This window comes from Chinchilla lanigera, unplaced genomic scaffold (assembly GCF_000276665.1).
Source record: "Chinchilla lanigera isolate Chin_1 unplaced genomic scaffold, ChiLan1.0 scaffold00006, whole genome shotgun sequence".
In the NCBI taxonomy this organism is placed as follows: Eukaryota; Metazoa; Chordata; class Mammalia; order Rodentia; family Chinchillidae; genus Chinchilla; species Chinchilla lanigera.
This window is the reverse complement of record NW_004955407.1, coordinates 38,055,772-38,078,798: the sequence shown is the minus strand read 5'-3', so window position 1 is coordinate 38,078,798 and position 23,027 is coordinate 38,055,772. Positions and strand designations below refer to the sequence as shown.

The 23,027-nt window shown below is 37.8% G+C and overlaps 1 protein-coding gene across 3 annotated transcripts in view; it reads left to right on the top strand.

Annotated features, from left to right (window-relative positions):
• Positions 1 to 23,027, top strand: part of Brwd1 (bromodomain and WD repeat domain containing 1) — a gene marked incomplete in the record, with an annotated part of 104,573 nt that overhangs the window by 29,160 nt on the left and 52,386 nt on the right. For all 3 annotated transcript variants that reach the window (XM_013504839.1, XM_013504832.1, XM_013504835.1), the window contains 8 exon segments: positions 2,330 to 2,480; positions 2,819 to 2,953; positions 6,407 to 6,535; positions 6,714 to 6,939; positions 12,109 to 12,294; positions 14,179 to 14,362; positions 16,275 to 16,368; positions 20,631 to 20,762. In XM_013504839.1, the coding sequence (XP_013360293.1) occupies positions 2,330 to 2,480; positions 2,819 to 2,953; positions 6,407 to 6,535; positions 6,714 to 6,939; positions 12,109 to 12,294; positions 14,179 to 14,362; positions 16,275 to 16,368; positions 20,631 to 20,762 (1,237 nt within the window).

Here is a 23,027-nt window from a genome sequence, read left to right as displayed (position 1 = left end):
TTGGTACCATGAATCAAACTGAGGAGTTGGTGCTTGCTAGCCAGGTGCTTGTACCCCTGAGCTATATCCCAAGCCCAAGAATTTTAAATGGTACTGTGAAAGCCTTTGGAAAACTATCCTAGAATGGGCATGTTAATGTTCTTTGCCTACTAAAAATGCCATTATCACTTGAATTACAATGTGAATAATAGAAATTTAAAGTCAGAAATTTTACTTCACAGTTTTTCTAGTTATACTTTCTTACATCAGTTGTTTTTTTGAGAAATGTCCACATACTTTCTGCCTTTTGAAGACTGTTGTGTTTGCTTTACTTTCAGTAACAGGAGTTGACTTACAGTGTTCTCTGTAGTAGAAATATTTGTACTGAACATTTAGAATAAACTTGATGTTAATATTTTTGTTGAGTTATCTGCTGTAAAGTAGAAATAATATATACTGGAAATTTACAGTCTTGGTCTTCTTGGGTTTGGTTGTGTACATATTTTGATCATATCCATAATTTGTATTACCTACCTTGTCTCCCGTATGTTTTTTCAGTTTCAAAGTTTCAGGGTTTATACCTAGATCTTTGATCCATTTTGAATTGATTTTTGTACAAGGTATGAGGGGATACAGTTTCAGTCTTCTGTAAATGGATATCCGGTCTTCCTAGCACCACTGGTTAAATAGGTTGTCTCTTCTCTAATGTGTGTTTTTGGCTCTTCTGTTCAGAATCACATTGCTGTATGTAGTTATGTGGGTTTGTTTCTGTGTCCTTTATTCTGTCACATTGATGTACATATCTGTTTTTGTGCCAGTACCATGCTGCTTTTGTTACTGTGGCTTTATAATTTGAAACTGGGTACTGTGATTCCTTCAGCCTTGGTCTTTTTGCTTAGGATTGCTGTGGCTATTCCAGATCTGTTGTATTGCTGCATGAATTTTAGGGTAGTTTTTTCTAGTTACGTGAATGTCATTGGTAGTTTGATGAGGATTACATTGGTAATATGGCTGTTTTAATTCTACCAATCCACGCAATGGGATGTCTTTCCATCTTCTAATGTCTTCGGTGTCTTTCTTCAGTGTTCAGAAATATTCATTGTAGAAGTCTGTCTTTCATCTGCCTGTTTAGATTGATCCGTGGATATTTTATTTTTTGAAGCTATTGTGCAGGGAATTGTTTTCCTTACTTCTTAGTCCATTATTGGTATATAGAAAAGCTGTTGAATTTTTTTTTTTTTTGGTACGCGGAAACAAAATCAAAACCTTGTGCTTGCCAGGCAGGCACTGGGCTGCTGAGCTATACCCCTGGCCCAAGCTATTGATAATTTGATGTTGATAATTTAATAATTTAGTGTTCTTCTTTCCACTATTTATTGCATAATACTGTTGTTTGCAGAGAAAGTGTAGGTTGCAAATCACTGTAGTGTGTATCTATGGTAGTTCTTGCCAAGTGTCTCCTGGGGACAAGGAAATAAAAAGAGGAAGAGTCTCATTTGTAGTTCAGTAGGATACATATCAGGTAGTTTTTTTGAAATTGGGAATGTGAAAATGGTAAAATTTCTTTCCTTGCTTTCACTGGTGAAACAGTTCAAAGTAAGTGTTAGCAATAGATTTGGAGGGGGCTGGGGATTTAGCTCAGTGGCACAGCGCCTGCCTGGCAAGTGCAAGGTCATGAGTTCGATTCCCGGTACCTGAAAAAAAAAAACAAAAAAAAAAGGGGAGAAAAACCTTATACTCTTCATTTAATGACCAATCTATGGTCCTGTGACTGGGTTGTTAATTAAATTGGTCACTAAATGAGGAATTGTATACAGTATGTACATTATAATATTCAGAAGAAAGAAATGGTTAAAAGAAATTCCACCTTGATGGCTTTGCTTTTATTTGCATAACTGACATGATGTACTATAATGTATGACAGTGTAAAACTATAGAATTACACAGTACAATCAGTGAAAATTACTGTATTGTATAAATAAGGTGTACTATACCAAAAAAAGACATTGAGGCTCCATAAACAACATGTACAGAAAGCCTTAAATCTAAACAGTTGTTAAACAGATAAGCGGTTAAATGTGGAATATCTGTACTTTGAGAAGTGGATGTGGTATCCCAAAATGTGCCTGTAGCTCTGAACTGCTTCTAACTTGTTTACTACCTACCTGATTTTGCCTTGATCTTTTTCTAGGTAATCTGTTCAGGTGTGATGTACTCTTTATAAATAATAGGACTAATAAAATAGGCACACAAATTAGATTTCTTTAGTTATTCTTGTATTGATGAAGGATCATATACATTGTATACCCTACCATCCAAATGATTTATACCATATGTACTTTTTTGTTAGAGACTTGTCTTCAGAAGAAGAAAGGTTTATGAAACCCAAAGTAACAATGATAGCTTGGAATCAGAATGATAGCATTGTTGTCACAGCTGTGAATGATCATGTCCTCAAAGTATGGAATTCTTACACCGGACAGCTGCTTCATAATTTACTGGTAGGTAGTTCTTATTAGATGAGATGAATCAGAATTTTTGAACTGTTACATGTAAAAATATTTTTTTTTTTGGGTGCTTGGAATTGAACTTGGGATCTTGTATTTGTGCCGCTGAGCTATATCCCCGGCCTGACCTGTAAGATTAACGTGCTGAAGAAGTTGTTTTGTTTAACTTACCAAATGACTGGAAATTTTTATAAATAGCAATGTTTTAAATTACTGTCACTGATATATTTTTAAATCCCTTATGTAATTTGACAGTATGAGCAACTTTATAAATATAATTTTCAACTTACAACTTGTAAACCATCATTAATATTATGACTTTTGGAATAAAGGGACATGCTGATGAAGTATTTGTTTTGGAGACACATCCTTTCGATCCAAGAATTATGTTATCTGCGGGACATGATGGCAGCATATTTATATGGGATATTACAAAAGGCACCAAGTTGAAACATTATTTTAATACGGTAAGTGAGGAGGATCTTTATGCATTTTTGCATTTGCTTAGAGTAATTTGGATTTACAAGCAATAGTCAGAATTTAGTTTGTAGGTTTTGTCAGTTTGTTTTTCTAGAAATCAGAGTACTTGAAGCTTAAGTATCTGACTTATATCGCTGACTATATAGCTACTGACTTATATAGCTACACATGCATGAAATTCTCTGCATAATTGTTTTATACAAGGGAGAAGATTTTCAGAAGTTATCTATATAGCTTTTTGTGTGTGAGAATTACTTCTGTTGGTTTAAATTCACAAATTTATGGTACTTATACAAACAGCTTTTTCACTGATTGAATTTATTGAAATAGTTGATAACAGATAAAACTGTAAGAAATAATTATCAGTAAGCTAGTACTCAGTAACTATTACTCAGCATACATCCCTAAATAGAATGTAGGGATCAAATATCATTAGACTGTTTCATCTTTTTTCCTTATTACGTGTATTTGTATTCTTGAATCAAATTAGGATACTGTTGTATATTTTTAGAATTTCTTATGTAACCATAAATACATCAAATTTAACATTGATAAAATTGTATTATTTAGTCCAGGTCTATGTTCATATTTTGCCAGTAAGTCCAGTAGTGCATTGGATAGGTGTATTTTGCTCTTTAGGCCAGAGTCCCAACTGAGTGTGATGTATTCGTTGTACTAAGTGATTTTGTCTTTCTCCTTTCTTTAATAGCCCTCAGTCTTCTTTGTCTTCCTTCTTGCTCATTCACCATTTTTACTGTTTTTCCAGTACTGGGAATTGAATCCAGGGGTACTTTCCCACTGATGATGTATATCCAGCCTTTTTATTTTTTACTTTTTTTTTGAGACAGGGTCTTGGTATGTAGTTCATGCTGGCCTAGATGCACTGTGTAGTCTCGGCTGGCCTTGAACTCACAGTGATCATCTTGCCTCAGCCTCCTGAGTGTTAGGAATACAGGTGGCCTTTTTTATTTTTTATGTTGACAGAGTCTTACTAAATTGCCCAGACTGACCTGAAACTTGGAATCCTCTTGCCTAAACTTCCTGCATACCTGGGATTACAGGTGTGTGCCACAGCACGTGGCTGCTCTTTGACTTTTGATGAGTATACACAAGTTATGTCATAAAATGTCACTGAGGGTTTTTTTTTTTTTTTTGGTTTTTCTCCGGTACCGGGAACCGAACTCACGACCTTGCCCTTGCCAGGCAGGCGCTTTTGCCGCTGAGCTAAATCCCCAGCCCCACTGAGGGTTTTTTTGTTGTTGTTCAGACTGGTTTTGAACTCCTGGCCTCAAGCATTCCTCCTGCCTCAGTCACCCAAGTAGTTGATACTGTAGGTGCTCTCTACTGTGCCTAGCTAGAATGTCTCCCTCAGTTTTGTCTATGTCTTCATGATTAGATTCTGTTGCCATATGAGATATGCTTAAAGAAATTACACTTCACTATTTATATTGAGTTCTATTTCCAAGTGTAATTAATTTTGGAAGCAGCATAGTAGGCCCCTATAAGTGAATAGTTCTTAGACTTGAAGACCATCCTATGCCAGACTACAAATAGGTATTTAGACATCTCTGCAAGTTGTGTCTTTGTGTATTCAAATTATTGGAAGAAGAACCAGGCCTTCTTTTACAAATTTGTGATTACATTAAAATTGTAGAGTACATCCATTCTTTAGTTATCCTTTAACACTCAGCAAGACTAGTCCAGGTTCAATTTAGCTTATCATAGCACAAAATGACATTAATTCAGGCTTTAAACAACATACGTGATTGGAATAACTGCTAAGCCAAATGCTAATAGTTGACCTTTTATGCTACGTTCTCCTTATCTTTTCTCCTGAAAGACTCTTAATTCTGTAGTGCTAGACTAATCCCACAGGTGTGTCAATACTGTTAGTACAATGTACATACGTACGTACATAATCAACTTCGTACATACATAATCAACTTCTGTGACATTGAGTTGTTCTGAGGTCACAGTTACGGGTGGGATTTTGTCAGGAATTCCTAAAAAATCCAATTCTTCCTTACTCTAGGGAGATAGGTTTGCCCGTTTGCAAGACTTGCCTCTTAACCGGTAACTGTGGGAAGGCTGTGGTGCCTTTGGCCCACAGGTACTCTGGGAAGAGTTGCTGTTACTGTCTTTTCCTTGCCACCCTCAGGCTCCTGCCCACCTGCCTGTGTTTTACTGTGTAGGAGCCCAGCCAGGCAGACGAGTGCTGTGAGAGGCAGCTGCCGTGGCGAGGGATCATGTGCATCTGGATCTGGGTGTCCATGGTGTAGCAGTCAGTTGGAGAAAAATACCTATTTAGGTATAGATTGCCTTTAGTCAGCAGTATCCTGAATAATGGCAGTGACTTCATTTTTTCTAGGTGTGCTAATTGGTACCCACCCGTGTTTAGTATAATGGTGGTAGGGAAGTACTGCTTTTAGTACAGTGGCCTACTTGGGCATGGATGTGTTCCTTTTCACAGATGTGGGTGGATGATTAATTTTCTAGCACTGATCACACTTAAAGTTTACATTATTGGAAAATTATAGGTCCTGAGAACTAATGTGTAGCTTCATACTGTAGTGTTAACCAAACAACTAACTTACCCATAAATCGATGATGGTGAATTAGTATGCTGCACAGCTAAAAAGAAAGAATAAGAGCTTGGGTAGGTGTGGTGGCACACACCTGTAATCCCATTACTTGGGATGCTGAGGCAGGAGGATTGCTGGGAATTTGAGGCCAGCCTAGGCTACAAAGTGAATCAAGGCCAGTCTAAGCTGCAGAGTGAAACCCTGCCTCACAAAAAGGTTTACATTAAGGCTCAGATGCTCTGAGAGCAGCACCCTCCCTGAAATTGGTGGTGGATTGAAGTTGAGCAGCTGCTAGCATTCACATGTGTGTGCTGCAGGCTTGCAGCATTGCCCAGTTGTGTGTGGTTGCCAGTCACCTTAGTAATGAGTCGAAGTAGAGCCCTCCTTACCTTCCAGAAAAATTTACATTTTAGTATGTAAACATCAAACGTTGTTAATCTCAGGTCATTTACCCAGTAGATTGTTAGTCTTTTTATTATATAGGAAAGTAAAAGCTGATGAATGGGATTGCTTGTCATTCACTTGTAAGGAGTAAAGAAAGCCTTCCTTTTGGATTATTTGGTTGCGAGCGTTAGTTTTGAGAACTGGTGTTACAATGTCTTTTAAGGATTTTTTTTTTTTTTTCAGTGTGTTAGTGTTATCTGAAAAGCACCTTACAGTATTGACATTTGTGCTGAATGGAGAGTTGTTAATTAAATGTTCTTTGTAGGGGCTGGGGCTGTAGTTCAGTGGTATAGTGCTATGTGTACAAAGCCTGAGTTTGCCCCCCAGCTTTGTCTGGGAGAAAAGTTCAGGGAGGGATATATTGTAGCAGGTTATCTACATTTAATAGCACTGTCTTCTCTCCAATTTTCCTAGATTGAAGGCCAAGGACATGGAGCTGTGTTTGACTGCAAGTTTTCACAGGATGGACAACATTTCGCCTGTACAGACTCTCATGGGCATCTTCTGATATTTGGTTTTGGGTGCAGCAAACCATATGAAAAGGTTATTTTTTAAATGTTTTCTTGCAGTATATAGAACAGATAGTTGTGAGAAATGGCTTGGCAATACTTCAGCTGTATTGATTTCCTTGTGTTTTAAATTTTATTTAATGTTAAATATTTGTTTTCTTTAACATTTACAAATCTTAGAATGTCATCATGTGAACTTTATACTTTTCTAGATTCCTGATCAGATGTTCTTCCATACTGACTACCGACCACTGATTAGAGATTCTAATAATTATGTCTTAGATGAGCAAACTCAACAGGCTCCTCATCTTATGCCTCCGCCATTCTTGGTGGATGTTGATGGAAATCCTCATCCAACTAAATATCAGAGATTGGTGCCTGGTCGGGAAAATTCTGCCGATGAACATTTGGTTCCACAGCTTGGCTATGTGGCCACAAGTAAGTGAGAAGTCTTTTTATTTTCTAATTTCTTTTTCTTGTTTTAAACTTTTTATTTGAAACACTAAAAAAATACAAACAACTTCCATTTTTTTAGGTTCAAGTGTTGATATATATTTTTAAATTTTATTTTAAAGGGCAAAAATAATAAAGTAACAGAATTTTAAAAGAAGATAATAGATTAACAGTGGTTAATATATATTGTTATCTTCAAATTAATTGCTCAGATTACAAGATATAGGCATGCATAACTGATCAAACAATATAAGCACAAACTGTTTCTTTCAATGAACTAAAAGAAGTAGTATAACTATCCTATCGTGTGTGTGTGTGTGTATTTATAAAATTTATCTCAGGCCCACTTACCCCTATGTACTTTAATACGCAATTTTTAAAATTAGGACATTTAACATTTATATAATGCTGTTGTCAAATATATAGTCTGTAATTAAAATTTGGCAATTCTAATTTGTAGCTCTTTTGTTCACTGATTGTAGTTTAGACTACACTTGAAATGTAGATGTCATATTTCTTTAATCTGTTTTAATTTTGTTTTGTTTTTGAGACAAGATCTCCCTTTGTAGTGCCGGCCTGCTTCGATCTTACTGTGTAGCCTAGGCTGGCCGTGAACTTACTGCATTCTTCCTGCCTCAGCCTCCTGAGTGCTGGGATTACAGGCAAGTGCCACCATGAGCATCAGTTTCCTGCAATTTGGAGCAAGGATTTAGCTTTTGACTTCGATGCCATTGGTATAGTGGAACAGTGTAGGCTAGGGATTTTGTAGACTATATCAGGCATTTTGTAGGCTGGGTTTGCCTCTTGGAATTTGATTGTGCTTTTGACAGAATACTTCATAAATGATGTTGTCTTCATGGACCGTACTATGTCAGCATGCTTATGATTTGTGTTTTGTCCAGTGACTGGTAATATCTTTAATACTTGGTTGATGTTGCATTTGCCAAGTTTCTCCACTATAAAGTTACTACTTTTCTCTTTGTAACGAGTAGTAAGGTATGTAAATGCTCTGTTCTTTGCGTGACTTTTCCCACGTTTTAGGATCCATTGTGTAGGTTGTCACTATGAAAGCTGCATAGACAGTTACTTTAACTTCATCATCGTTCATCTACATTTTATTATGAGTTTCTGTCACTGTGTTTATTGGCATAATTCATTATGTTTTTAGTACATTCTGATGGGTTGTTAAATAGTGGGTTAGCATTACTTAGTAGTCATTATCCTTAGGTTTATCTCTTGAGAAACCTTTTCAAGCTGTCTGCTCTTGAGTCCCCTTTATTGTAAATGCAGTTCCTTACTTTTTTGGCACCAGATGTTCTAGGATCATCTTCTGCCTCTCCTCTGTTAGCCAGATGCAGAGTTTTAATTTCATGTGTTAATAGTGAAGTATTTCTTTCTACAGATATTAGGGGGAGAATGCTATTTTGGTTGGGTGAGGATTTACTTAGTGGAGTGAAATCACCAAATATATATGATTTTGTTTTTATTTTTGTCTTTTTGAGACAGTGTTGCACTACGCAGTTCAGGCTGGCCTTGAACCCACTTTGTAGCCCAGGGTGGCCTTAAATTCACAGCAGTCCTCTTGTCTCAGCCTCTCGAGTGCTGGGATTATAGGCGTGTGTGACAAAACCAGGCCTGGATGTAATTTCAAATGTTTATTTTTAAATAATTTTATTGAAGTGTATTGCATATATTATAAAAGCCACCAGTTGTAAGTAAACAGTTTAGATGGGTTTTGACAAATATTAATCATGTAACAACCATCACTGAAATCAAGACACAGAACATTTCTGTTGCTCTTCATGTTCCCTGGGCTCATTTAAAACCAGTCTTTTCCTCTTCCCAGTCCTTTGTGACTACTACTCTCTTTTCTGTCACTTTAATTTTACCTAGCAAGTGCTTATATATGCAGTAGTCTCCTTACCTATTTTCACTTAATGTGCTTCTGTGTACCAGTAGTCAGCTACTGTTCAGAAATACTAAATGGCAAATTCCAGAAGTAAGTAAGAAGTTCTAAATTACATGATGTTCTGAGTGGCATGATAAAATTTGTGTTATCTTGCCTAGGTCGTGAATCCTTTTGGCTAGCACATCTATGATATATAAACTAATGACCTATTACCCACTTGGTAGCCCTGTTGTTTAGCAGATCGACTGTTCGAGTTCTGCATTGCTGTGTTTAAGTAACTCTTAACTTTACTTCACCATGACCCTGTCATTATGCTAGGTCTGAGAGTTTCCCAAACTGAGCTGACTCTGCTGCAGCAGATTTGCTAACTCCCGTTGCAGAGAAAGTATTTTCAGGACGTGTCAGAAAAATGCACTACTAAGATTATTTCAGTGGTGGTGAGCCTGTGGCACGCATACTGTAGCCAGCTGTTTGGTGTCATTGAAAGCTCTAAGAGGTTTGCCATCACTGGTCCGTTAGGTAAAGGCGGAGAGTATAGGACACACTCGAGAGGGTAGTGTGGGTGCTCAGAGAAATGAGATGTATTATGGTTTGGAACTGGGCACATGAGTACTTTCCTTGAGACGGTGAAAAGCTAAGGGGAAAGTGTGTGTGTGCACGCATGCACAAAAGGTACCAGCCTGTTCACAAGCATGGTTTTTGTTTTTGTTTTTCAGAACAGGTGATTTGAACAGCCTCTGGGTTTGCTCAGCCTGTTGTTTACTTTCATAATTGGGCCAGTTTATGGCCTTTTGGTGATGGGCTGGTCCTAGAAAGAAAGGCTGTGCAGTAAATCCAGCCACTGTCACTTGGCGGGGCGGCTGCTGGGGTGATCTCCGCTATGGCCTGAAGTTGCAATCTTCTGACAAAGTACAGTTTTTCATTATGATTTCCTGGTCTCCTTTCTACCTTTTATTTCTTCTATCCTAACTCAGCCCCAGAGTGCAAGATTAGTGATGGTGGCAACTCAGGTACGCCAGAGAAAAGCTGAAATACTCTTTCTTTGAGTGAAAAGGTGAAAGTTCTGTGTTTGATAAGGAAAGGAATATACAATATGCTGAAGTTGCTGAAATCTGTGGTAAGATTGAATCTTGTTTTGTGAAATTGTGATGAAAGAAAAAGAAGTGTGTGCTGGTTTTGCTGTTGCATCTCAAATTACAAGAGTTAAACCACAGGCCAGGTGCCAAGGTGGATGCCTGTAATCCCAGTACTATGGGAGGCTGCAGCAGGAAGAGCTCAGTTTTGAGACCAGCCTCCAAGATAGAGTTGAAGGCCATCTTACACTCTGTAGCGAGACCCTGTGTCAAAACACAAATACAAATTACAGTCACGGTGTGGGTGTGCAGTAGTGCTTTAAGATGGAAAAGGCGTTAGGTTTGTGCACATAGATAGTTTGGGGTAAACCATAGTTTCTATAAGGTTCAGTACTATCTGTGGTTTTTGACACCCACCGTGGAGGTCTTGAAACACGTCCTTTGTGGGTAAGGAGAACTTACTATAAATGGAAACGTTCAATATGTAGACTTGGTGCCTGACTTCTTCCACTTGGCGTGGTGGATTTGAAGGTCTTATGTTACTACATGTGTAGGTATTTGTTTTGGGTTATTATTAGATAGGGCCCTATGAAATGGATGGATGGGTGGATGTGCCATCATTGTTTATCCGTCCATTGATAATTGGGAGACATTTGCCTTGTTCCCAGTTTTGGGGTGTTGTGAGATTGGAGCTATCCAACTATAACATTGAGTTTTGTTTTTTCCTTTTTTCTTTCTTCAGTTTTATTAATTTTTACTTTCTGTATTTTAAAGCTTTTTCATTAGGTATATACACATTTTGGGGTTCTCTTAATAAATTAATTCTTCTATCATTATAAGATGTCTCTGTCCCTGGAAAAATTTTTTTGAAGATTATTATTATTATTGTTACTGTTTCATTATTTTGGTACTAGGAATCAAACTCAGGACTGTGTCTTTCAATTTATGCAGGTTTTTTTGTAGACATGTGCAATCTGATATCCTTTAATTGGAGAGTGTAGACTGTTTACATTAAATATTGTTAATAAGATGGAATTTCACCACTTCTTTTTCAGTTCATTTCTTGAGTGATTAAAAATTTCACAGTTTTTTAAGATAAAGTTAATCTGAAGCATAACTGTACCCTTTGGAAGTTCTTTATTGGTTTTCATAGTAAAATGAAGATGTTATGAGTTGAGTAAAACGAAGATACTTGTGTGCATATATCTAAATGCTTGGGTAGTCGGATAGAAGTGTTTTCCTCCTGTAATGCTCTGTGAGTTCAATTTTTGGCTCTTACTATGGTGGCAAGTAATATCTTCGCGTTCCTTTTCATTAATGCTCCATTTAAGAGGAGAGGACAAAGGGTAGATAGGGCTTATATATATTGAGTCTGTGTTCAAAACAGATATATCTTATGGTAGGAGACTTTGTAAGGGTTTTTTGCATGAAAATAGTAGTTAGACGTATTTCTAAAACGTATTTCCAAACCCACAAACGTGTAACACATTTTCCCATCTACACTGATCATACACCTGTTGTAAATACCTCTGAAAAGGGATATTTGAAAAATTAATTTTGTGCTTGAGCAAAGAAGTATGGGTACCAGCCCTGTTAAAAAGGTAACTAGGGGTAAAGTAAGTGAAGCTTAGTGGAGAGTCAGGTGGGACTACCTCCATCAGCCTGCGTGCAGTCTGAGCATACTTGGGCAAAGGAGAGCTCCGCTGTCATTTGTTGAAGGCCTAAGATGTTTCTCCCCACCCCTTTCCTTAAAATAGTAGAGAAGACATTAAATGTTACTGCTTTTTCTCCACATCAGAAACTACCTAACGTTGCTGTGTTACAGGGAGATACTGGTCAGTAAGGGGGTAGTGAAACATTCTCTACTTCCTAGGATTTCAGAGGCCCTGTGAGGTTTCTGTGGTGCTTTAAACTATGGGTTTTGTTTTGAATTTTTTCTTAGTTATAGATGTGTAAATTATCTTTTTAGTTGTGTATTTTTTGAAAACAGGAGCTCAGACAAATGTTAATGTATTTTACTTCAGTAGTGCTCACATATGTCAGGCAAGTACTCCACCCATGAGTTACATCCCCAGCTCTGTTAACAGATTTTTAATTGGAGTCTCGTGAAGTTTTGCCTTCTTTTTCTGCTCATGTGTGTCATGACTGCATATTCATGAATTGAATTTGTAGGTGACGGAGAGGTAATTGAACAAGTCATAAGCCTCCAAACCAATGATAACGGCGAGGGAAGCCCAGAGTCCAGCATCCTGGATGGAATGATAAGGCAGCTGCAGCAGCAGCAAGATCAGAGGATGGGAGCAGAGCAGGACACTGGGCCAGGTGGACTTGCAAATGGGGAAGAGACGCCTCGAAGAGGTAATAAACTTCTGGGAAGTAGTTAATGTGGCTGTGTTGGAATTGAAAATTCCAAGGTTGCTGGCAAGTATGTGCATTGTGAAAAACTTTAAGCGAGATACTTTTGCAGCTGAAGTATTCTGAGGTAGGTTTGTTACTTGATAAGATGATGTAGCAAATGCTCATTTGATTTTCAAGTGCTATGGAAGGATGATGAAACCTTTTTTGCCTTATTTAAAAATATTTACAAAAATTATTTAATAGGAACACATAACAAAGTAGTTTTTTTGTTTACTTTCATTACTGGGAATAGAAACCAGAGCTTTGTACATGCCAGGCAGGTCGTCTACCACTGAGCTACATCCCTAACCCATTTTTATATTTGGAGATAGCGTCTGACTAAGTGGCCTAGCTTGACCCTAAACTTGGGATCCTTCTTCCTGAGCCTCTTGAGTAGCTAGGATTCTTGGAATGTGCCTGGTAAAGAAAGTGTCTTTTAAAGGAAAACTATACTTGTAGCTTCCCTGTGTTTTAACATTTGTAATTCTTGAAAAATTGAATCAGCATTTGAGAGTCAGTTGGAAACAACTTGTGACACTTTCTACCTTTAATGTGTCATTCTGTGTCTTGAAAGAGCCATGCCTATTCTCTTACATAACCACAGTACAATGGCCTCACTCAACAGATTTTGCTTTTACAATATTACTCTTCTTTGTAGTTCTCATTTCACTGTTTTTCCTTCATGTTGTCTTTCATCATGGCTTTTTTAAAAATTCAGGATTATTCAAGCATTGCTTATTGCATTTAGATATGTCTTTTTTTTTAAATTTCAAAAAGTTTTCTCATAACAGACAGTTTGAAAGGGTTGGGTGCTGTTTTGCAGGTTTTTTCCCTCAACGTGGATTGGTCTGACCATTTCCTCATGATTGGATTCAACATTATAGGGGAGCATCCTGAGTAGTGGGTATTGGGTCCTCAATGTGTTAGGGGAGGGGATGCAAGATATACGTACATTCCTCCGTACCTTGCTTTTGTCCTTTGACAGTATATTTTAGGAGTTATTGCATGTCAGTTCACATGGCTTTCTTTTTCTTTCTTTCTTTTTTTTTTTTTGGTACCAGGAGTTGAACTTAGGACCTTGCACTTGCCAGGCAGGCGCTGTGCCACTAATATATAGATTATAGAATATAGATTCCCAGCCCCTCACATCGTTTTCTTCATCTTGTTTTTATAACTATGAGCATTTATTTTGTTCCTTATATTTAGCTATTATAAGAAATTTTGTGATTAATGAACCTTGTACATGTTTTCAGATTGTTGGAGAATAACACTATGACATGGGCAGTTAAATTTAGATTTTTAAATTTGATTTAATATGTATTTTTTTTGATTTTTGAGACAAGGCATCACTATGTAGTTCAGGCTGGGCTTGAACTCAATATGTAGTCCAGGCTGGCCTTAATCTCACTACGGTCCTCCTGCCTCAGCCTCCCAGGTGCTGAGATTATAGGTATGTGCCACCACACCTGGCTGGCAGTTAAACTTAGAACTTTATTTGCTTTTCCATTTAAAAAGTATTTCTTCAACAGGGTCTCGCTTTGCAGTTCAGGCTGGCCTTGAACTCACTATGTAGCCCATATTGGCCTCGAACTTGGGGTGATCCTCCTGCCTCTGGCTCCTGAGTGCTGAGTTTACAGGCACACACCATCACACCGCCTCAGAGTCAAGTTTTAGTAGTTAAATGTTTGGTGTTTTACTTTTTGATCTTAGTCACATCAAGACTTCTCTTGCTTTTTTTCAGTAGGTCCTTTTATTTGTTTTTGGTCTATAGGAAGAATACATGCTTGTTAAATGTGTATTTACTGCAAATTAGTTTGGCATCATTTCTTAATCATTGTTCCCTAGGCTTTAGAAGAGTAAGTTTAGACATCCAGTCCCCTCCAAATATTGGTTTGCGTCGCAGTGGACAAGTTGAAGGTGTCCGCCAGATGCACCAAAATGCCCCGCGGAGTCAGATTGCGACAGAACGGGACCTGCAGGCTTGGAAACGAAGAGTGGTTGTACCAGAGGTACCACTGGGCATATTTAGGTTTGTTTTAGGATATTTATTTATGTTGTTTCTATCTGTGAAAATATATTCATGTGGTTACTTACACACCTTTTATTCCATTAGTTGTGTTCATAATCATATAAATATATTTTTAGCAGTGAATGGTAATCTTAAATGTGATTTTAAAAAAATCAAAATTATTCTCTAACCTTTTTACTTTGGTAAGTATTTTCATAGCCAATTTTACTTCATCTATACTTTTATTTTTCTCCTTTTAGTATTGTTATTTTTATAAATGTTTTGCAGTGCTGAGTATTGATCTGGAGGCTCTACCCCTGAGCTATATCCCAACTCTTTCTAATTTTATTTTGAGATAGGGTCTTGGGAAGTTGCCTGAGTTGGCCCCCAACTTGAGATCCTCCTGTCTGTCTCCCAAGTAGCTGGGATTACAGGTGTGCTTCACCACAGTTTTTGTTTCAGGGTTATTTTGAAAGAAATTGCAGACATAATGTCATTTTGTCTACAAGTACTTCATTATATATTACTAAAATGTAAAGAATTGTCTTAAAGTAGAACCCCAGTGCCATTACCGTACCTTAAAGAAACTCAGTATAATGAAATATCTGCTTATTGTTGAAATTTCTGACATTCACTTTATTTCTCATGGTCTTTATTGATCCCTCTTTGGCCAGGAGGAGCCCATTCAAGACTCCTTGGTCCTTTTGAAGTGGTTGTATCAGTCTTGCACAGCATCCTGGCTGTTAGCCATGGAAGAGGGGTTACAGTTCCTCTTGTGTTTTTTGACTTAGATGTAGAATCAGTCTTTTGTTTTAAGCAGGCTTGTTTTCTTTTAATGAGAGAAGTTATTTCATAATTATATTCTGGGCAGTAGAGGTCTTGCTGCTTTGTGATGTTGGATTTTTGAGTCATTGAAAAGGAGGCAATAAATACTTTTTTTTTGGAGACAGGATCTTGCTTTGTTCCAGGCTGGCCTTGAACTCATGATCCTCCTGGCCTCAGCCTCCCAAATGCTGGGACTGTAGGTGTGTGCCACCATGCCTAGCTTGCAAATACGTTTTTATAGTACTGGCGAAAATGTTTCAAGGGCTGGGGTTTTAGCTCAGCGGCACAGTGCCTGCCTGGCAAGCACGAGGTTGTGAGTCTGATTCCCAGTACTGGAAAAAACCAACAAAAAATGTTTCAGTATTCTGTCATATTTGTTGAGTTCATATAACTAAGACCTTGAAGGTAATTTTGAGAAGTGTTTCCTTCATGTGTTTAATCAGAAGTTTAATAAAAAGTTTGAGTAACATCAGATGTTACTTGTGTGTAATTTGAGGTTCTATAGGCACACAATAATTAATGAGAAACAAAATCTTGAATTTTGATGAAAAATACTACAGATTACTAACATGTACATAGTATGCTATAATTAAGCCTTCTGTAGGTTTCTGAATTTTATGGTCATTAGACCCAAAAGGGTCATTTTGGGATACTTTTGTGGTGAAACGGACAACTGTGGTGGAGGTTTGAGTCTGATTTAGCAGTCCCCTGTGGGTAGAAGAATGTGAGTGTGGGCTGCAGATGCACCTTGAGAAGAAAAGGTTTACCTGGAACCCAGCGTTCATCCTCAGTGCCTTTGTCCTTTTCGTATACAGGCCATGGCCAAATACTAGTCTTGAAACTTTGCTCCATTAGAATGTTCAAAACATAGAGCTGTGTATTTTCAGTAATGTTAAAACTGGAGAGAAGAATGTTCAGTGTTTTTTCACAGAAGAGAAGAATGATAACATATGTTCATGATGGCATGTCCTCTGCTTTGAAATGGGTCACAGCAAAATCATCTTTCTGTTGTATCATGTGAATGAGACTTAAGATTTTTAGAATCATAATGATTTACTTTTGCTCTTTATCAGTTTGGTGACTCATAACTGGATATTTAATTTTTTAGGAGGTTGGAAGACTTTCGAATAGAAAAAGGAGAAGAGGAAAGAAATCTTTATATAATAGGGAGAAAAAGGAAGACTCTGCAGCTCTCACAAAAGGTAAATTCTTTTTCCTTAGGAATGAGCAAATTAGAAATTAAATTGAAATTAAGAATTTTCGTTTTGATTTTGGGTTTTAAATAGCAAGACTTAGCCATTGTATAACTGTTAGGAAGAACCAGTTTGAAAACGTAGGTTAATTGCCCCTTGCCTAGCAGTGTTAGAGGACTCTGGGAATGATTTGTTTCCTAGCCATGCAGGCTGAGAATGGTAGCCCTCCCAGCATACCAGGACACTTTGCCTCTATGCCCTGTTCCTGCTCCATTCTTTGCCTTCCCAAATGGCTAGTTAGTTTTGTCTGTTTCCGAAGGGCTTTTTTTTATTTTCTGTTTTTTAATTTTTGAGACTTACGCAGTTTAGGCTGGCCTTGAGCTCACTTTATAACCCAGGCTGGTCTGGAACTTGCAAGGATTATCCTGCCTCAGCCTTCCTAGTACTGGGATTACAGGCATGCGCCACCACGCCTGGCTCTTCCTGAAGTTTTAAAATCATACTTTTAAAAGAAATCTTGGATGTTAAAATGATTTGTGGTTATCCAGAGCTTTGCTGTACTGGCTAAAATACTACTGTTATTATTTCTCGCTTTGGATTTTCTTCTGTACTACAGGATTTCATTAAAACTGGATTAATTAAAATGCTCAGTGTGCCCAGAGAACCAGTGTTTAAAACAAGTTACAGTGAAAAATGGTGATTTTTCTTTATCTTTTTTTTTTTTTTTTTTTGTGAGACAGGATCTCGCTATGTAATTTATGCTGGCCTTGAACTTGCTATGTAGCCCAGGCTGGCCTTGAACTCAGGTTGATCTTTCTGCCTCAGCCTCTTGAATACTGTGATTACAGGCATGTACCACCACACACCCAGTCTATAAAATTAATTTTTAAAGTATTTTATTTCTGGCTGGGGATTTAGCTCAGCGGCAAAGCGCCTGCCTGGCAAGCGCAAGGTCGTGAGTTCGGTTCCTGGTACCAGAGAAAAACCAAAAAAAAAAAAAAAAAAGTATTTTATTTCTGTTAGAAAAGTGAAGTTTTGAATAATTTTAAAATATTTGACTACATTGCTCTTGTGTGTTCATAAATTTTTTATTTTCATATTTAGTTTGATAAATTACAGTTTATGTAGCCAAATAAATGACATTAAATTTTAAAAAATATTTATTTATTTTTGTCTTTTTGAGACAAGGTTTCACTATGCAGTTCAGGCTGGTCTTGAACTCACAGTGACTGTCCTGCCTCAGCCTCCTGAGTGGTGGGATTATAGGTGTGTACCACTACATCTAGCGTATTACATTAATTTACTCAGCAAATGTTATCAAATAAAGTATGAATAACTTTAACCTTTTTTTTGAGGTCGGATCTCACTTATGTAGTTCAGGCTGGCCTTGAATTTACTATATAGTCCAGGCTGGTCATGGTGATCCTCCTCCTTTGGCCTCCTGAGTGCTGGGATTACAGGTGTATGCTACCATGCCTGGCTAAATTTAAAATTTTTAAATTTGGCTTTTAACAAACCTTCAGTCATTTTTGGCTGGGTGTGGTGGCACATGCCTATAATCTCAGCACTCTGTGAGGCTGAGGGAAAAGGTTCACAAATTGAAGCCCAGTTTGGGCAACTTAGCAAAATTCTGACACAAAATAAAAAATTCAAAAGCTTAGAGAATATAGTTTAGTGTGAAGGTCTTGGGTTCAGTCCACAGTGAGGGGCCCCACCTTTGTCTTTACTTTTTAGTCATTTCACTCTCTGTATTGAGGAGACACTGCTTTTGGCTTGTTTTCTAAGCAGATGTTTAAAGCATAGCTCGAGGCACTGTAAACAAGTCTGTGAAGCTGAAGTCACCCGAGGACAGTTAGGGAGTCTCCATTGTTTCCTGTAGTGTGTTGGAAAGATTGGGAAACACTGGTATAAATTAAATCATAACATACAGAATTGTTTTTTGTCTGGCTTTGATTATTGAGTCTCCTGAGACTGTGTCGGTACAAGAAGCTGTAGTTCATTTGTTTTCCTTGAAATACCAAATTAGTAAATAGATTGCTGTTTGATTAGCCTATTCTTTTTTTTTTGGTTTTGGTTTTGGTTTTTCTCCGGTACCGGGAACCGAACTCACGACCTTGCGCTTGCCAGGCAGGTGCTTTGCCGCTGAGCTAAATCCCCAGCCCCGATTAGCCTATTCTTGAAGGACATCTAGCTGCTTTTCATATTTTGACTGTGTTTAGCGGGTTTTTTTTTTTTTTTTGTATGTATCTTTTAGTATCTGTGTATATTTACTTTGGAAATAAGATTGTTAAACTATGATATTTAGCCATAACAATTAATGCCCACACTGCTACCTATGTACAACAAAAATTCTCTGCACATTTTTCTGTGGCTATTTCTTCTCTAAATTTCTGCTTTATGTGGTTTGAAACTATTACTATTCGGTGCATATAAATTGGGGGTTTTCCGTTTCCTTATTTGAATAATCACTGTATTTTATAGTAGCAATAGTGCACTGACAAACAGAAACACCAGATGACACCCAGGATTTAGAGGCAGGTTTATTTACCTCAGTGGGCACAGATCGGGATCACTCCCAAAATACCAGGCCCTGAGCTCTGATGGTCTGGGGCTTATAAGGGATAAGCAAGCAGGAAGTACAGGGGCAGAATGGCTTGTCAGTTGGGAATTGGTGTATACAATGTGCATCACAGCGACCGGTTACACATCACAGTGACCAGCTATCCAAGAGACAGGAGCAGCTGGAATTGAAACAGGAACTGTTACCTGGGCAGCTGAGAAACTCTGAAGTATAGTGGCTTATGGGGCAAGCATTGTCTGCTACAGTAGAACTGTGCTAGCTTTCTTTGATTGGTGTGCCCATAGTACTGTATGTGTTTCCATCCTTTACTTTCTGTATATCTTTCCTTTTAAGTGTATATTAAATGCTTTCTGTTGGTGCCTTTGTGTTTCTTTTGCTGCTCTGTCCTGCTAACAGATTTTTTTCTTGACCTTTATCCAGTACATTGTTTTAAGTGTACAGTCTGCTGTTAAACTTACTAAATTCTTAATTTTAGTTACTAAGTTTAGTCTGAGTTTTCATTTGCTGTTTGTTTGAGAGTTCTTAGTTTTCTGCTAAAGTTCTCATTCATACTTATTTTAAAAACAGAGGTCTGGTAATTTTATTATTCTAACATCTTATTTCCCTTTGGACTAGTTTCTACTTACGTTGATTTTTCTTAATTTTTACAGTTAGATTTTCTTTCTGTCTCTTTATGGTGAAATGTTGAAATCTTAGAGAAAATTTGAAATGTGGGAAGCCTTTTGTCCAAGTGAGGGGAGTACAGTTCCTCTTAAACATTAAAATCATTGATTTTCTTTGACTGATTTTTAAAAAATATTTTGTTTTAGTAAAAATATATTTAAATAATACCACCAGAATTGAAAAGTACTAACATGAGTTCATCTAAGAACTTTAAATGTGGAAATGATTGTTGGAGGACTGTTTCAGATACTGATTTATACTGTTCTCTATAGCTAGTGATGCATGCATTAAGATCATATACTACACCCCAGTACTGTATATAAATTCATTTGTCCCTTTTGAGAGTTACTATCTTGTTTGTTTTGAGATGGGTTCTTGCTATGTATTCTGTTTTTTTTTTTTTTTTTTTTTTTTTGGTTTTTGTCCGGTACCGGGAACCGAACTCACGACCTTGCACTTGCCAGGCAGGCGCTTTGCCGCTGAGCTAAATCCCCAGCCCCTTCTTGCTATGTATTCTGTATTCGTCTTGAAACTCACTATGGCTGTAGCCTTGGCTGGCCTTGGACTTGCAGTGATCCTCCTTTCTCAGCTTTCTGAGTGCTGGGAATGCAGGTGTGTGCCACCACGCCTGGCTTGAGAGTCTGTATTTTTTAAAGTGACATCCTTTTTGAGTTATTGTTACTTTACCCCACTCATGGTAACCCAGTTAACTTAGAATATGTTTTTCACAAATGCTGATCCAACGTGGCTTTTCTCATGCTTCCAAAGACACTATAAATGGAAAGCTGAATGTGGTGGCTCGCACTTGGAATCCCAGCTCCCAGGAGGCTGAATCAGGAGTATATTGCAAGTTCAGGGCCACAGGGGCAACATAGTGAAACTCTTTATCTTTGTCTCCCAAAAAAACAGTAGATAGACATACCAAGCTGGAGTTAACAGTATATAGCAAAAAACTTGATAAAATGCCCACTTTATTGATACTGTCCTTATTTGGGTGTTGATTGCATCAAACATGTTTGTGTTTCAGTTGGATTCAGTGGTTTTGGGGTCACAGTCTAGGCAGAGGACATGTAGACGTAAATATCCAACTTACCGTAGGAGGATCGCTGGCCGTCGCGAACTATCTTCTGGAAATGAGTCTTCATGCTCTGTAAGACAGGTGAGTAGAGTAATTTTAAAATATAGAAGATAATCCTAAGTGAATTAGTCTTAATTCTTTGAATCTATCTCAAATTTAGGTGAAAATGGAGCATTCTCCTGAAATTACAATAAAATGTAATGATTTGCGTTGAGAAAGGGAGTGAGGGCTTGCCGTACTGCTCAGCTTGGTCTTGAGCTGCTGGTTTCAAGTGATGCTTCTGCCTCAGTCTCCCGAGTAGTAGGGACTGGAGACATAGGCCACCACATCTCTAGATTTTTTAACAGCTTTGTTGAGATAGTCATACACCACATACATATATGATCTGGTAGTTTCAGTGTAGACAGAATTGTGTCATCATTGTTAGTATGTGATTTATAAACATTTTCATCACCCCTAAAGAAACCGTGGACTACTTTACAGTCACTTCCCATTTTCAGCCTCTCCCCCAACACTTAGCACCTACAAATGTACTTCCTGTACCTCTGCTTATTCTGGATGTTTCATAAAAATCAAATCAGACCGCCTGATTTTGTGACTAGTTTCTTTTATGTAGTGCATGTTTTAAAGGCCATGTATAGCGTTTGTCAGTGCTCTTCTCAGTTATTGCCTGATGGCGTTTAATTATAGGGAAATTTGCCACATTTGTTCATCCATTTATCAGCTGAGGTTATATTTATATTGTTTCCATTTTTAGGCTATTATGAATAATGCTGCTCATCAGCATTCACGTTCAAGTTTTGCTGTGCATACATATGTAGCCTTTGATTCGCTCATTTACATAACAGCTCTGTTTAATTTTTTGAGGACTGGCCAGACTTTCCAAAGGCTATATACTGGTTTATGTTTCAACCAACATTTCATTTTCTCCTCATCCTCACATTTGTTATTTTCTTAGTTTCTCCTTGCTGGGGCAAAACACCTGACACCTCCAAATTAAAGGAGAGTTTTATGGCTCACAGTCTGCAGAGGTTTCAGTCCATAATCAGCTGGGTCCAAGGCGGGGCGGCATGGCAGAGGGGGATTTGAGAGGAGAGCAGTTCATGTCAGGTTAGGTAGGCAGGAAGCAGCGAGCTTTCCTTCTTTTTTTTTTTTTTTTCCTCCGGTACCAGGAACCGAACTCACGACCTCGCGCTTGCCAGGCAGGCGCTTTTGCCGCTGAGCTAAATCCCCAGCCCCTCCTTCTTTTTTTTATTCCATCCAGGCTACGAGCCACATCCAGGGTGGGTCTGCACTCTTCAGGTAGTCCATCACCCACACCTAGAGCTATGCTAAGCCAATCAGTGGCATAATCTAGTATCACATGTATTATCCAGGATCCAGTCACTCCCTAAAACCCCATGATGCTTTGAGGGGACATCAGTTGTCTGTCCTTTTTATTGAAGCTATTACTATATAGCTGTGGTGGCGAACCCATGGAATGCGTGCTGCAGGGGGTGTTGTATCATTGAAAGCTCTGAAAGGTTCACCATCACTGCCCTAGTGAGTAATAAGTGCCAGTTTGTGGTTTCAACTTGCATTTCCTGAATGATTAATAATGTTGAGCATGTTTTCATGTGCTTGCTTAGCATTTGTATATTTTTGGAGAAATATCTAATCAGCTCTGTAGTCCAATACTGAATTTGGATTTTTGTCTTTTTATTGTAGCAAAAGTTCTTTATATATTCTAGATACCTGATACATGACTTAAAAATATTTTCTCTCATTCTGGGGGTAATATTTTCACTTCTTTGATAGTGTCCTTTGAGCCTAAAAGTTTAAATTTTGATGAAATAAATCTAGTTTATTGTTTTCTTTTATCATTTGTACTTTTACTATTGTTACTAAAAAGTCTTTGTGCTACTTGTTTGTTTGACTTTTAATGATCATAAAATACTGATCTTCATTTTGGGAAACCAGTATTTTTGGGAAGAGTGGTTAATACTGAATGTTAGAATTTTTTTTTTTTTTGGTACCAGGACTTGAACTCAGGACCTTGTGCTTGCCAGGCAGGCACTGTGCACCTGAGTGGTATCCCCAGCCCTAGAATGTTAGTATTTTCTGATTCAGTAATGTTTTGAGGAGTGCAATGCTTCATATGGCTGCACATCTCACTTTCTTCCTTGGTAAGGTATTAGGGTAGTAGTGAAGCATGAGGTTAGAGTTAGAATTCAAATTCTTGTTGTATGATGTAAGGCAAATTCTTTTTTTTTTTTTTTTTTTTTTTTTTTTTTTTTTTTTTCTCCGGTACCGGGAACCAAACTCACGACCTTGCGCTTGCCAGGCAGGCGCTTTTGCCACTGAGCT